Source organism: Rattus norvegicus, chromosome 9 (assembly GCF_021556685.1).
Source record: "Rattus norvegicus strain SHRSP/BbbUtx chromosome 9, alternate assembly SHRSP_T2T, whole genome shotgun sequence".
In the NCBI taxonomy this organism is placed as follows: Eukaryota; Metazoa; Chordata; class Mammalia; order Rodentia; family Muridae; genus Rattus; species Rattus norvegicus.
In genome coordinates, this window is record NC_141542.1 from 6629481 (window position 1) to 6644609 (window position 15129).

At 51.2% G+C, this 15129-nt stretch overlaps 1 protein-coding gene across 6 annotated transcripts; it reads left to right on the top strand.

The window, feature by feature from the left end:
• Positions 1–61: 61 nt before the first annotated feature.
• Acsbg3 (acyl-CoA synthetase bubblegum family member 3) lies at positions 62–12390 on the top strand. 6 transcript variants are annotated; one of them, XM_087565681.1, is made up of 14 exons: positions 62–226; positions 732–1044; positions 1371–1597; positions 4583–4671; positions 5100–5220; positions 5736–5816; positions 6102–6251; positions 6341–6412; positions 6882–7063; positions 7171–7404; positions 8225–8442; positions 8574–8713; positions 10031–10277; positions 12125–12390. In XM_087565681.1, exons 2-14 carry the CDS (start codon positions 909–911, stop codon positions 12208–12210), a joined length of 1983 nt encoding a protein of 660 aa, XP_087421807.1. In that variant the 5' UTR covers positions 62–226; positions 732–908; the 3' UTR covers positions 12211–12390.
• Positions 12391–15129: the final 2739 nt, after the last annotated feature.

Genomic DNA, 15129 nt, shown 5'->3' on the forward strand with positions numbered 1-15129 from the left:
TGGGTCACATTGCCATCCTGGCCCTGGCTCACGGAACACAATGATGTCACAACAGCTTCACTGAAGTTGTAGAAGGGAATGTTCTGGAGAACATCCAGTCTGGGGACTGCTTGTCCCCCTGTGGCTACAGTGGGAGGTGGTGAGATAGCTGGACAGGAGTCACCACTGCCATACCAATTGATAAAGTGGCAGGAAACGCCTGGCAGCTGTCCACAAGGCACAGAAGGTACTGGAAGCCCTATTCTTCTTCTCCTCCTCCTCCTCCTCTTCCCCCTCCTCCTCCTCTTCCCCCCCTCCTCTTCTTCTTCTTCTTCCTCCTCTTCTTCTTCCTCTTCTTCTTCTTCCTCTTCCTCCTCCTCCCCTCCTTCCTAATCCCCTCTCCAGAGTCTCATGTAGCCCAGGCTACCCTTGAGTTCACACACACACACACACACACACACACACACACACACACACACACACACTGGATGACCCGAGTTCAGACCCCTCCCACACAAAAAAGCTGGGTGTGGCAGCACGCACCTGTAGTAGGAGACCCTACAAGCTATGGGTTCAAGCAGGGAGGGGTGTGGACAGCCATTTCCAGACACACCTCAAAAGAAGGAATGTGGCTGGGGAAGAAGATATGTGCTGACTCTCTATGTGTAGTTTCCACACATCTATCTGCACACACACACACCACACAGGAAATGTCCCCACTAACACTCAGCTTGTTTTGTCTCTTTTGCCAGCCCCCACTCCTGGCATCCCCTTGTCCCCTGGTCTGTGAGCTTCCTGTCTTTCCCTGGCCGACTCCACCACCATCCACATTCCTTTCGAGGAGCCAAATACCCTACTGTGTACAGCTAGTCCTCTGCCCCCTGTAATTGTGTGTGTGAACATTGGTGTATTGGGTCCGCGTTGTGGGGATGACTGACCCTAGGGAACAAGGTTACCATAGGAGCATCGCGCCTCTCCTGAAAACAAAAACCATCTTGAGGAACAAAATTCACAGCACGATATCAAAGAAGGCACAAGCAGGAAACTTGGAGGCGATGAGCTCAGGTGCGATCAGGGAGGGGATGGGAATAGCAGATGGGGTTCTAGGGAGTCCTCCCACCGGTCCAGGCCCACTTCCTGGGATCAGGTAATAGAGCAGCATTGGTCCCAGAGGGGTAGTAGGTCAAGGTAAGGCGATACCTATGGCCCTGTGACCCTTGCTGGGGTGATCATGTGACTGGGGACAGTGATGATGATTCCCTGTTCCTCCAATCTCCATGGGGGAAGGGACCTCTGACCCTCTGTCCTGTTCTGGGGAGAGTGACTCACTGTCCTCCCAAGGACCTCATCTCTCATCCCAACAAACGGAGTGACCTCCAACCCTGCCACAGGTCTCAACTACTGGACATCTAAGCGGGAAGGCCAGGTGCAGCTGCGCATGGGCAAGAACCCATTAGAGAACGAGCCTCCGGTCACAGTGCCGGACTTGATCATGAGCGCGGCCACAAAGTACTCACACTACCTGGCGATCGGCTCCAAGTACAAGAAGAGCTGGCAGGTGCTTACCTACATCGAGTACTACGAGGCCTGCCGGCGCGCTGCCAAGGCCTTCCTCAAGGTGCGTCTCACATGCAAGTGAGTGTGGCGCAGCCCTCTCCTGCGCATGCTCACCCTTCTGGCATTGCTGCGTGTTACAGACAGACCGAGTTCGCTGTGCGCTCTACTTCAGGCTGCTCACTCACGCCAGGAGTTGCCATCGTTAATCACGTGAATTTATTTGCCTCTCTGTGTCTCAGGTTCCCCATGTACAAGATTCATTTTGCATATCAAACACGGATTAGTGTGTGTGTAATTAGACATGGAGGATAGTCTTGTTTCCATGTTACACGTTTTTGTGTCTTTTAATCTTGTGTGTGCATAACCATACAGAGCTGTATCAGGTATACCCACTGTTGTATATATTCATTCATATACATATTAAAATCTAGAGTGTGTATATCCACTTATAAGCTTCCACACATATGTTTTGCTTGTATAATGTATGCTTTCTTATATGCAACATAGACAAATAGGGGATGACGATTGTCACAGTGGTTCGAGCACCGAGCACCGGCTGCTCTTACAGCAGGGTTCAATTCCCAGCACCTATGAGTGGGTCACGGTTATCTGTAACTCCAGCTCCAGGGGATCCAAGGCCCCTTTTCGGGCACATGCTCAGTCAGGCACATGGTGTATAGGCACACACATGTAGGCAAAACATGTATATACACGAAGTAAAATTAAAACAATCAAAAGTATTTGTATACTCAGTATCTACATACACATGAAAATATGAAACAGTGCCAAATGTGTTACATCTATAATGTAGGGTGTATGGATCATAAGTGTGTGTGCACAGAACATTCACAATCGTTTCTAATGTGTTTATATATTAACTTTATAAGGTCTTTGTCTTTTACTAATTTTTAAAAATGTGGCCAGATGGGAGGTACATGTCTTTAATTCCAGCACTCAGGAGGCAGAGGCAGGTGGGGCGCTCTGTGAGTTTGAGGTCAGCCTGGGCCACAGATTGAGAAGGCCCGGTCTCAAGGAATAAAAAATTAATTATGTGTGTGGGGTGTGCATGGAGCCAGAAGAGATCGTTGGAGCCCCTGGACCTGGGATTATAGATGTTTGAGCTGCCAGATCCAGTGCTGGGAACCAAAGTTTGATCTTCTGTAAGAGAATGCCTGTTCTTAGCTGCTGAGCCATCTCTCCAGCTCCATTTATTATCACATTCAACATGAAATAGACACATATGGAAGTTGGCTGAGGACTTGGTAGACGTCCATGAGTGGTGTGCCCCTGTGGGGATGGGGACGAATACATGTTGCAGTTGTCCTGCTGACCTGCAGTTCTCTAATTGGCTGGGCATCCAACTGGATATGTTCAAGGCGATCTCCTGCTGCTTCCACTGCTGCCTCCCCTGCTGCCTCCTCAGCTCTGGGAGTCCAGGTGCTCACACACTGGACTGAGGATTGGATCTCAGGCCCTAACTGCTGCGTGGCAAGTGCTTTACCAAGGCACCAGCTCCCAGCCCCAATCTCCTCAGCCTGTCATTCTGGTGTCATGGTGTCATGCTTGTCAGTTGGTTGACAGTCCGTGAGAAGCCACTGTTCTACCCTCTGGTGTCTGTTGAATAAATACATTTTTAAAAGCCACTCCCTTCAGATTAGGAAAGGGGGTAAAAGTAATCTAAAGTGACTTGCCAGTCAGCCTAATAAATCAGGTCAGGATCAGTGACTCAGAGCATGGAAAACAGAAGGAAGAGCCAGGAGCTTTTAAAGTACTGTGGCCAAGAAGGGAGGGGTTCACAGACAGCAAAATCTCAGCCAAGTGGAGGAAGGAGCTATCAGGAAAACTAGGGAGGAACACACCAAACTAAGGGCATAGACCATGCAAGGGCCCTGGACTGAAGAACACATTCAATGCAAAGAATGCAAGTCTGGTGGACATTGAAGATGGGTCATGGGTGGATGGATGGGTAGATGGGTGGGTGGATGGGTGGGTGGATGGGTGGGTGGATGGGTGGGTGGATGGATGGATGGGTGGGTGGATGGATGGATGGATGGGTGGATGGATGGATGGATGGGTGGATGGATGGATGGGTGGGTGGATGGATGGATGGATGGGTGGATGGATGGATGGATGGATGGATGGGTGGATGGATGGGTGGATGGATGGATGGGTGGATGGATGGATGGGTGGGTGGATGGGTGGATGGATGGGTGGATGGGTGGGTGGATGGATGGGTGGGTGGGTGGATGGGTGGATGGATGGGTGGATGGATGGGTGGGTGGGTGGATGGGTGGATGGATGGGTGGATGGGTGGGTGGGTGGATGGGTGGATGGATGGGTGGGTGGATGGGTGGATGGATGGGTGGATGGATGGGTGGATGGGTGGTGGGTGGATGGGTGGATGGATGGGTGGGTGGATGGGTGGATGGGTGGATGGGTGGGTGGGTGGATGGGTGGATGGGTGGATGGGTGGATGGATGGGTGGATGGGTGGGTGGGTGGATGGGTGGATGGATGGGTGGGTGGATGGGTGGATGGATGGGTGGATGGATGGGTGGATGGGTGGTGGGTGGATGGGTGGATGGATGGGTGGGTGGATGGGTGGATGGGTGGATGGGTGGGTGGGTGGATGGGTGGATGGATGGGTGGGTGGATGGGTGGATGGATGGGTGGATGGATGGGTGGATGGGTGGGTGAGTGGATGGGTGGATGGATGGATGGGTGGGTGGATGAGTGGGTGGGTAGGTGGGTGAGTGGGTAGAAGGATGGGAGGGTGGATAGGTGGATGGGTGGAGGTTAGGGCATAAATGAATGTGAGGTGGGTGGGCAGGCAGCTGGTGATTAACGGTATATGTTGGATGACAGGCACACAGCTGGATAGATAACAGAAGTGTGTGATGGCTGTGCACCCTCAGCATTCCCACTCTGTGCCACCTGTGTCTGGACAAACAGTCCAGACGGACTGAACTGCTCAGCTGAAGATTTCTATGAGGCCAGGGTGAGGACTTCTGAGTCTCCTGGGCCTACAAAGGTTTCTCCTCCCTCAGGTGGGCCTGGAGCGTTTCCATGGTGTGGGCATCATGGGAATCAATTCCTCGGAGTGGGTGATTGCCAGTATTGGAGCTATCATGGCAGGGTAAGGGAGCGGCCTGGCCTGGCCTCTCAGTGTCTTGGGGTCTTGCCTCTTTGGAAGCCAGGTGGGGTCTCTGAGTTCAGGGAGCTCGTGTGGCTACAGTTCAGTTTTCTTTTCTTTTTTACAGTTCAGTTTTTGAAGGAGTTTGTCTATGACCCAGTCCTTCTCATGCTCATTTCTCTCTTCCAGACATTCTCTCCCCTCATCAAACTCATTTATGCCCTGTGGAGCCTGACATTTAAAAATACTTCCTGTTTCTGTCCATACTCTAGCACGGACCACTCCCTACACTCATGTAGAACATTTGGGGGACCCTTGAAGGAATTTCCCCTTAGTCGCACGTTCCAACAGGGTGGGAAGACCCCCCAAGAACCCCATAGTTCCCCAAAGCCCTCACTCAGCAGCGTCCAGCTCCTGAATTATTTTTCCAGTGGCATCTCTGTGGGCATCTTGAGCAGCAACTCTCCCAAGGCCTGCCAAATCATCGCTGAGACCTCAGAAATGGATATCTTTGTGGTCGATAATGACAGACAGCTGCAGAAGGTTAACCAGGTGAGATGCTCTAGCATCTGTGGCTCTGGGCTGCTCTCAGTCCGTGGGGGGCTGGGATACCCATGTCTGCATTACACACACAGTATTAGTACCAAATTTAAAAAATGGTGTGGGTGGACAGCGATAGAGGAAGACACCAATGCCAAGCCTTTGTGAGTACCTGTGAGCACATGCATGTGCGTACACACACACACACACACACACACACACACACACACACACACACTGGAGCTGGCTCAGTGGGCAGAGCGCTCACCCAGCATGGATGGAGTCCTGGGTTCTATACCCGGCACCACAAAACAGAATATGGCAGTGAGACCTGCCAGGAGTTTAAGGGCATCTTCAACTACATAGTGAGTTTGAGTCCAGCCTGGGCTACAGGAGACCCCCTCTCCCCAGTCAGGAAAACCATTGGAAGTCCCTCCTTTTGTGTGTGGAGCAATCACTAGTCGAGGGGTTCAGGAACATTGGGAGTCTCTTATCTTTGCCTGTGCTGACCCCATGGTGTCTTGCAGATCCAGGGCTACTTGAAACATCTCAAGGCCATCATACAGTACAGAGAAGATATCCAGGAAGTGCAGCCAAATTTATACTCGGTATGTTTACACAGGGTAGTTAGGGCAGGACAGAGAGACACAGACCTGGGGACTGAGGCCAAGCTGGGTGCAGGGTGAGAGTCCAGAAAGCCCAAGGTGGGATTCTTTAGTGGGTGTCTGGCATCAAATTCTCAGAGTTTCTCCATTTTGGGGCGTGCATCAAATGGCTTTCCTTTTCATGGCTAAGCAATATTCCAGTATACGATTGGACCTAAGGTGGGTGGGCAGGAAGGGTGTGTGGGATAGTTTCTACTCCTCAATGCCCACTGTCCAGCCTTTCTACAGTGGAAAGGGTTCCTGGACCTTGCAGACGGCATCTCAGATGAAAAACTGGACCAGATCATCGATGCACAGAAGCCCAATCAGTGCTGTGCTTTGGTATACAACCAAGGTACCACAGGAAACCCAAAGGCCATAATGCTGAGTCATGACAATGTGAGTCGTGACCCTCTCTGAGGGTCTGGCTTAGCCTGGCCACTCTCAGAATGAACAAGTTGGACCTGACTTAGCAAGGTGCCTTTCAGATCACATGGACCACAGCAGCCACTGTTCAAAGCCTTGGGTACAAGTGTCCACCTCATGGCCAGGAGATCCTTGTGAGCTACCTGCCACTCTGCTTTGCTGGAATCCAGATCTTGGATGTTTGGGTGGCAATCTCCGTGGCTGGGACAGTCTATTTCCCCTCACTAGAGTCAGGGAAGTGGAGTGGGCTACCACGAGTCTCTGGCACGGTGAGCGCTGGGAGTAAGAGAGACAGTGGCCCGATGTGGACAGCAGAGCCGGGGTTGGGGGTAGGGGATAAGGTGGGAATGATCACCTTGTTCCCTGCTGTGGGGAGAGAGGTACAGGGTCCAATTGAGAAGGGTAAGAGCAGGGTGCTACATCTCCCTCCACCTGCAGGCCTCTGTCTGGCCTTTCTGGTCTCTCCCCCACTTGGGGGAAGGTATCTTGCTGGCATGTACTCTGCCTGTCACCTGAACTGTTCTCGGTTCTGGGCTGAAGCTTCCCACCTCGTGTCCCTGGTGTGCATGGGGGTCCCCCAGCGCCCCATCCCGTCCCATTCAGGGCTTCCTGATGGAGTTGCTCCGCGAGGTCCAGCCCACCACGTTCTGCGGCATCCCGTGGGTGTGGGACCGTATGCTGGACAGTCTGAAGACCAAACACCTGGACTCCACCGCCTTCCGCAGGAAGATTGACCGCTGGGCCATGCGCATGGGCCTCAGTACCAACAAGAGGCAGATGATGGGGTGCGGCAGACGCTGGACTGGGGCGCTGGGCGCTGGTCCCGGGGTGTGGGACAGATGGGACCAGGGGGCAGTGGTCACACATAGCTTCCACGGCTCTGCTTCTAAAGGGGGATCCACCAGCCGCTGTGCTTCGGCCTGGCTAAGAGATTGACCTTCAAGCCGGCCAAGAAGTTCCTGGGTCTCAACCACTGCGAGCAGTTTCTAAACGTGGGCATGGGGCTGCCGAGGAGCACGCTGGATTTCTTCCTCAGCATGAACATTCCTATCTTGGAGTTGTACGGCTTGTCAGAGTGCACGGGACTGCACACTCTGTCTAGCCTCCAGGCTTACCGGATACTGAGGTGGGTCTGGACGGGCCTCTGTCTTCCCTCGGGGCAGCAGCTTAATCCAGGGATCCCCTGGATTCTGGACACCTCAGCAAGGCGGTTGCTGAGCCTCGTGGGCGTGGCTTCCCTCATTTGGAATGTTTTTCTCTGTGGTGAGGGGCTGGAGTGGTAATGGAGGTGGGACCCAGGCCCCTACGAGTACCAAGCAGGTTTTGGGCACCCACACATGGTGGGCAGCCTCTCTCCGAGAGTGAGCCTGGCAAGAGACCGGCAGATGGAGCTCTTGTGGGCCACTGCTTCTGTGAAGGGTGGTGGTGGGTGGCTATGCTGGAACTCCCTCTGTAGACCAGGCTGACCTCAAACTTTCAGAGATCTGCCTGCCTCTGCCTCTTGAACACTGGCACAAGAGGCATGAATCCCTGCCCATCTTTGTTGCATTTTGTTTTATGAGACAGGATCTCACTGTGTAGCTATAATGAGTCTCAGAACTACAGCAATCCCCTTGTTTCAGCTTCCTTGCTGCAATTGACAGACATGTGTCATCACACCCAGCTTTGGGCTCAATGCTAAAACTGCAAATGCATTCTCATTGGTTGTTCTAGATGCCTCTGGCCAACCATACTGACCCAAACTTCACTGGGAGTAGAAAGTGTGAATGTCTCTCTGGACTGCACTTTGGGGCCTTAACCTGAATTATTTTATGCTTTTTCTGTGCTGCCTCGTTCTGACTGAGAGACAGTGAAGGGGTAGGGAGAGAGGCGGAAGCCCAAGGAGTATCAGTATCGCGCTTTGGTGGGGGAACATGTCAGCCCCTTAAGACCTTCTGTGCCCACAGCTCTGGGAAGGCACTTCCCAAAACCCACACAAAGGTGGAAAAGGAAAACCAGGATGGAGTCGGGAATTTGTGCATCTGGGGCCGCCACGTATTCATGGGGTACCTCAGAGACAAGCATAGCACAGAAAGGAAGGTGGACAGCCATGGCTGGCTACACACGAACGACCTGGGCTTCTTGGATTTCGACAAATACCTCTATGTCACGGGGAACACTAACGGTGAGGAATGCACCCATATGGCTGGCTCTACTCCCTAGAGAAGGGGATGTTTGGGGCTGTGCCCCACCCTGGTCCCTATAAGCTGCTTGATGTGGCTTTTCAGAGACAAATGCCTCTCTTTGTTGCTACAGATTTGATCAGACTGAACTCAGGGGAAATGGTCAACCCGATCCCCATTGAGGAGCGGGTGAGGACCCGGATCCCCCTTGTGCGTTATGCCATGCTGGTGGGCCAGGATGCCCCGTACCTGTGCGCTCTCCTCACATTAAAGGTACCCACGGAGCAAGACTCTTAACAGTTCAGAAGGAGGGTGGGCTGGTCACTTAGTCACCGTTTTAGTGGGCTTTTTTTTTTTTGGGAGGTCACTATTAAAATACCTAATTGGAAGCAATTTAAGGACCAGGAAAGACATCCCACAGATAAAGTACTTGCTATTACAACCACAAGGACCAAAGTCTGGGTTCCATGTATAAACTGGGCATGATGGAGCACACTTTATAATCCCTAGTGCTGGGGAGAAGACTGCCAGTGAGAGACCCTGCCTTGAATTTAAAAGGTAGATAATGCCAGAGAAACACCTGAGGTTGACCTCTGACCTCCATGCATCGTGTATACACAAGTTTTAATGCAATTTAAGTAAGTTGTTTTTGTTGAGACAGCATCTCTCTACAAAGCCCTGGCTGTCCTGGAACTCACTCTGTAGAACTGGCTGGCCTTGAACTCAGAGATAGATCCACCTGCCTCTGCCTCTGCCTCAAAGTGCTGGGATTAAAGGTATGCACCACCATGCCTGGCTTACATTCATCATCATCATCATCATCATCATCAGTAGTAGTAGTTGTAGTAGTATCTGGTTTCATATACACAGCACCAGTGTGGAAGTCAGAGGACAATTTTGTGGAGTGGGCTCTTTCCTCTTACTTGTATATGGTTCCGGGGATGAAATTCATTTCCTCAGGTTTTTGAGCCTTCACCCACTGCACCGACTCACCAGCCTGCTGGTGGGCCTTTTCGTCCTAGTTAAGCCTCTCTGGAAACCCAGGCACCCTGGAGGTGTTTTTACGACGACTCTAGATCCTGTCCATTGACACAGGTGTGCCCTGAAGCAACTGTTATGTGGGGTTGCACCTCAGTTCTGCTTGTTGGTTCTGTGGAGGGGTGCAGAGTGCCAGCCAGTATAGAAGGATCTAGAATTTCCCCTGTAGATGGTGTCCCTCACAGTGTGGACACAGGGCCACTGGCATTAGGTACCAAGTTGAGATCTCCTCTGGCTGAGAAGATGGGCTTTAGGGAGCCAAGAGATGCGGCTTGAGAGACAGCTCCGTGGGTAAGGAGGGCGCTTGCTGCCAAGCCTGACAGCCTGAGATGACCCACAGGATCCACATGATAGACGGGGAGAAATGGACTCCAAGATGTGTGCTTCGCAGGGCTTGCATGATTACTGAGCTGCAGGCCAGCTCTGCCCCTTACTTGTGGGACCAGTAAGGCTTTCTGATCCACTGGTACCTGTAGCCTGGAGCTCCTATGCCATAGGTATGGCCCCTGCAGGGGGGTGCTCACAAAACATTAACTCTGTTTCTCTCCACAGTGTCAAATAAATCCAGAAACTGGAGAGGCTCAGGGTAACCTGACCAGTGAGGCTATAGCTTGCTGTCGGAAACTTCGAAGCCAGTCCACCTGGTTGTCAGATGTCCTATATAACCGTGACCCTTTGGTCACACAGTTCATTGACCAGGGCATCCAGGATGTGAATTCGGAGGCGCCCTCAGTGGGAGCCAAGATCATTAAGTGGGTCATTCTAGACAACGATTTCTCTGTGGACGGCGGGGAGCTTGGTGAGTGATGAGTATGGATGGACTGTGAACCTTCAGCCTCCTGGCCCCAGGCTTCCATTGAGCATGGGGAGGGTCTGGGCTCATGTGGTTTTAGCTGATTTTTGCAACAAAACACATTTAAAACAGGTACATACCTGTCAGCTGAGCACCCAGAAGTCTGAGGCAAGAGGATCATGCATTCAAAGGCTGTCCAGGGTACAGAGAGAAGACCCTGTCTCATATACAAACCTGGGGATGGGGAGATGGCTTTGTAAAGTTTGTAAAAACTAACTGCACAAGCTGACCTGTTTGATTCCCAGAACCCATGTGAAAAACAGAGCAAGCAATCAACCCCCTCCCCACAAAGAACAGCCAGAGGCATACAGGTGGCTGCTTTTAAAGGTTTACTTTTCTACTTATGCCATGTCTGTCCAGTGCCAACAGAGGCCAGAAGAGGGCCGTAGTCCTCTGAGCTGCCACATGCTGGGACTTGAACCTAGGCCCTCTGTGAAAGCAGTCAGTGCTCTAACTGCTGAGCCCTCTCTCCAGGTGCAATACATTTGTTTTTGTTGTTGTTTGTTTCTGTTGTTCAAGAGAGAGTTTGAGTAGCTCTAGCTGTCCTAGAACTTGTGTAGGCCAGGGTAGCCTTGAACTCAGAGATCCACTTCCCCCTGCTTCCCAGTGCTGGCATTAAAGGCAGTGAGCCACCTGGTTTCCAGTGCATTTGTGATCCCAATGCGGGAAAGTTGAGAATTCCTTGTGATACCTGAATTGTCAGCCTAGTCTACTTGACCAGCACCAGGAAAATGGAAGATATCGTTTCAAAAAACAAATTGGGTTGGAAAGAGTAATGCACGTAACTTAATCCCAGCATGTGAAAGGCAAGTGGATCTTTGTGAGCTGGGTCTACATAGTGAATTCCAGGATAGCCTGGTCTACACAGTGAAATCCTGCTTCAGGGGGAAAAAAAAGCAACACACACACACACACACACACACACACACACACACACACACACACACACACACACACACACACAGGGAGCTCAGGAGATGTTCAATGGCTATGAGGGCTGTGCATAAGGACCACAGGAACTCACCTAAAAGGCTGGATGTGGAGCTGCAGGCCTCTCATACTAGTGCTGAGGGCAGAGACAGAAGGGTCCCTGTGGCTTGCTGCCAACCAGCTTGAAAGGTTGAGTGAGAGACCCTGTGCTCAAATATGGACTGTAGAGAGAGACCTGACTCTTCTCTTCTGGCTTGGTGCACACACAAGAGGATGGGGAGAGGGTCTGGAGCCAGACAGATGGCTGGGAGATTAAAAGCACTTGCTGCTCTTGCAGAAGATCTAAGGTCAGTTCCTAGCATCCCCACACACTTGCACAGTTCACAATCACCTGCTAACTCTGGAGTCATTTCCAAGGGCACTGCAAGCACATATACACACATGCACACATGCAAGGACACATAATAAACATTTTAAAACACCTCCCACATCCAAGCCTTGCTTGTATAAAATATGGAGTGCTGAGCCTAATCCTGTATCTTTCCTCTCAATTGGAAGATGGGCCAGCTTCAGGCGCAATTACTGACTTTTGGGAGCAGCATCTGAATGCTGCAGATTCTGGACTTGGTCGGTCAATGGAGTAGCAGCTTTATGCTTACATTTAACCACTGTCCCCCAGTGACTTCGGGAGAGAACTCTTGGTTGCCTTTCCGGGCTTCTACTTCCCAGTTCTCTCTCCTACTCCAGTTCCCATGCACCCTTAACAGGCACTCGACCCTCTTGACAACTTGGCTCAGGCTACTGAGTGGGGACTCTTGTGGAGGGTTGCAGGGACGCCCACCACAACCTTGTTTCCATTACAGGACCCATGAGCAAGATGAACAGGTCCACTGTGATCAAGATATACAAGGAGGAAATCCAGAAACTTTATGAGACTTCAACCTCCTAGGAACCCCATGCACCCCAATCTTCATTCAAGTGCTGGCACTTCGTCTCCTTCATCCTGCTTACCGGGGGACAATTTCTACAATGGAGGGAGGGATCCCTGTGAGGACCCTGGGCAGAAAGGCACATTCTGCCCTCTAGAGTTGGTATTTGAATTGTAAAGAAATTAAATGTGTTCACTAAAGTGGTGGCTCTCACCCAGTGGTGATTTTGTCAAGTGACACTACTAGATGACATTTGGGCACATGTGGCTGTTGTCACACATGGGAAGTGGGTAGAAGGCCAGGACATAGCACAACACTCTGCAGGGACCTGCAGACATAGATGCCAGACTCCTGATTCAGAATTCATGTTGACACCTCAATCAAGACTCCCAAACTGAAAGGGCCCCCACCCTAGACTCTGTTCTTATATTGAAAGCTTTTGTTATAGTTGGTCTGGAGTATTAGGTCCTTAGACTAAGAACGTTCTCAGCCACAACCCAGCCTCCCACTGTGTGTGTGTGTGTGTGTGTGTGTGTGTGGGGGGGTGTTCTCATGTGGATGCTGGGAACTGAAAACTTGGACCCTCTACAAGAGCAGCAAGCACTCTTAGTCACTGAGTCTCTCTGGCCCATTTACACACTGTGCTAAATGCAAAGTTGAGGAATTGCTGGGACCTATAGTGTTCTTTAGACAGTGCAAATGCTCACAGCTGAGAGCCTTGAGGTACACGAAGGGACCTGACAGCAGCCCCTGTGCATGGGGTTTAGTGGGTAGACTCAGGAGATCTCATGCTGTCTTAATCAGAACCAGCTGGGGATGCCACCCCCACCTCCTCACCCCTGCCCCAGCTCTCAACATCACAAACTCAGCAACAATCCTGAACTCTTGATGCATTCCAGAGAGCATGTACTGGGGTAGCCCCGGGGACACAGAGCTGTGTAAGTTCTGATGGGGCCGGAAGGGACCACAGTAACTTACTTGGTCAGGTGACATCCTGTCAGCTGGGGCAAATGGTACACAGAATTTACAACAGGGAAAATGGAGTGCATTCCCTGGTGTGTCCTGCAGCCTTCCTGTAAGGTTCATTAAAATGTAGGAAATGACACTTGGAAGGTTCTGGAAGTAGTAAGTTTCCCGAGGCCCTGCCCACACATCATATATGCAGACATAATTGCTGGGGTGGAGGAGGAGGAGGAGGAGGCTGTAGGCCAGGAGTCATGCACGGATCCCCACGGATACAGCACTGGAGTCAGCACTCAATGGGGTGAGCTCCAAGTTCCCCAGCCCCTGGCAATCTCCTTGACTAGGCTGACATCTCTGGTCTGTTGTGGGTAAACACCCATTCAGTTACTCAGGAAGTTGTGACCAACAAAGCAAGTGCACAGATATTTCTGGCTCCTAGTCTGACTTGTAAGTAGCTTGGAAGCCACTTCTCTCCTCAAGAAAAAAAGCTGAATATGGACAGTTCTTGTATCAGGAGTCGGAGATGATGGGACCATGAAAGAGGCAGATACAGACAACCCTGTTTGGCCGACCAGAAACCCTACTACTGGAACCATCATCAAGCAGGGAGACCTCTGTGTGTGAGAAGACTGTAGTGGTTCATGCTGCTGCTGTAAGAAAACACTTGAGGCTGGTAATATTTCAAGGAGAGGTTATGGTAGCTCAAGTAACATGGCCATTTTGGCCAAGTTGCCTGATTATCATAAATAAGGTCACTGACACTGGCTAGAATACACCAGGAAGAGTATGCTGAGACTGGAGGAGAAGGCGGTCTCTAGGGAACTAATAAGGTTCTCGTGAGAATGCCATTGATAATCCCTCAGTGATCCCGTCTCCTTCATGGGAGTCAACTTAGTAAACAGTGCTAAGGGGCTGGGCTGCAGTCAGTAGGCAGAACGTTCGTCTAGTGTGCCTTGGGCTCCACCCCCAGCATCACACAGACCAAAGTGTGGGTACACACCTCTCAGCCCAGCACTCAGAAGGGAGAGGGAGATCAGACTAAGGCTAGCCTGGGCTATATATTGTCTGTAACAAAGAATGACCTGTGGGTAGGCAGGAAATGAGTGTGGACCGGGCTGCGGTTTGAGCATGACTCATCAGTGACATCATTGTGTTGGTTTTCAGTGGGGCTGCTGGGAGGTTTTGGGGGAGAGCAGATTTCTCAGGAGTTGCTTCCTGCTCTCCTTATGGGAACATGTTATGGGAGCTCAGTTCTTTCTCTTCATGCACACACCTGCGCTTTGGCCACTTGTAGAACATAAAGGCTTCACTAGAAGCCAAGCTGGTGCAGTGGTCTGACTGGAAGTAGCTCTCTGAACTGTAAGATACACGGCCTTTTTCGTTCCTTTATAAATTACCCAATCTCAAGCTACTTGTTACAGTTACACAGTCCTCTTCAGTGACCTAAACTGCCAATAAGTTTTACTAAGTAATACAAATTTAGAGAATTCAAACTTTGTGTGCATACATGTTTCTAATAAAAACTTCATGTACACGTATGTCTGTGGAGAAGTGGTCAAACCCTCCTCAGATAAATCCTTTCTTTCCTCCCTCCCAACAGGCCCTTTCACTGAACCTGAAAATGGTTACACTGCACTGGCCCAGTCAGCCCCAGAAACCCTTGCCTTGGAGCTGGGGGTGAAGAGAGGGCTCCGTGGGGAGGAGCACGCGCTGCTCTCCCAGGTCCCAGTGGTCCTCAGAGCCCATCCTGGATGGCTCACGGGATCCAGCCTCCTCCTCCTACACACACACACACACACACACACACACACACACACACACACACACACACACACACAGAGGGGGGGGAGGGATATGAATGACACACACACACACAGAGGGGGGGGGGAGGGATATGAATGACATCTTAAAAGGCCCTGGACAAATGAACCTGGCTCCATGTGGCTTCTGGAAGTCCAGGTCCTGAGCTTGCAGGG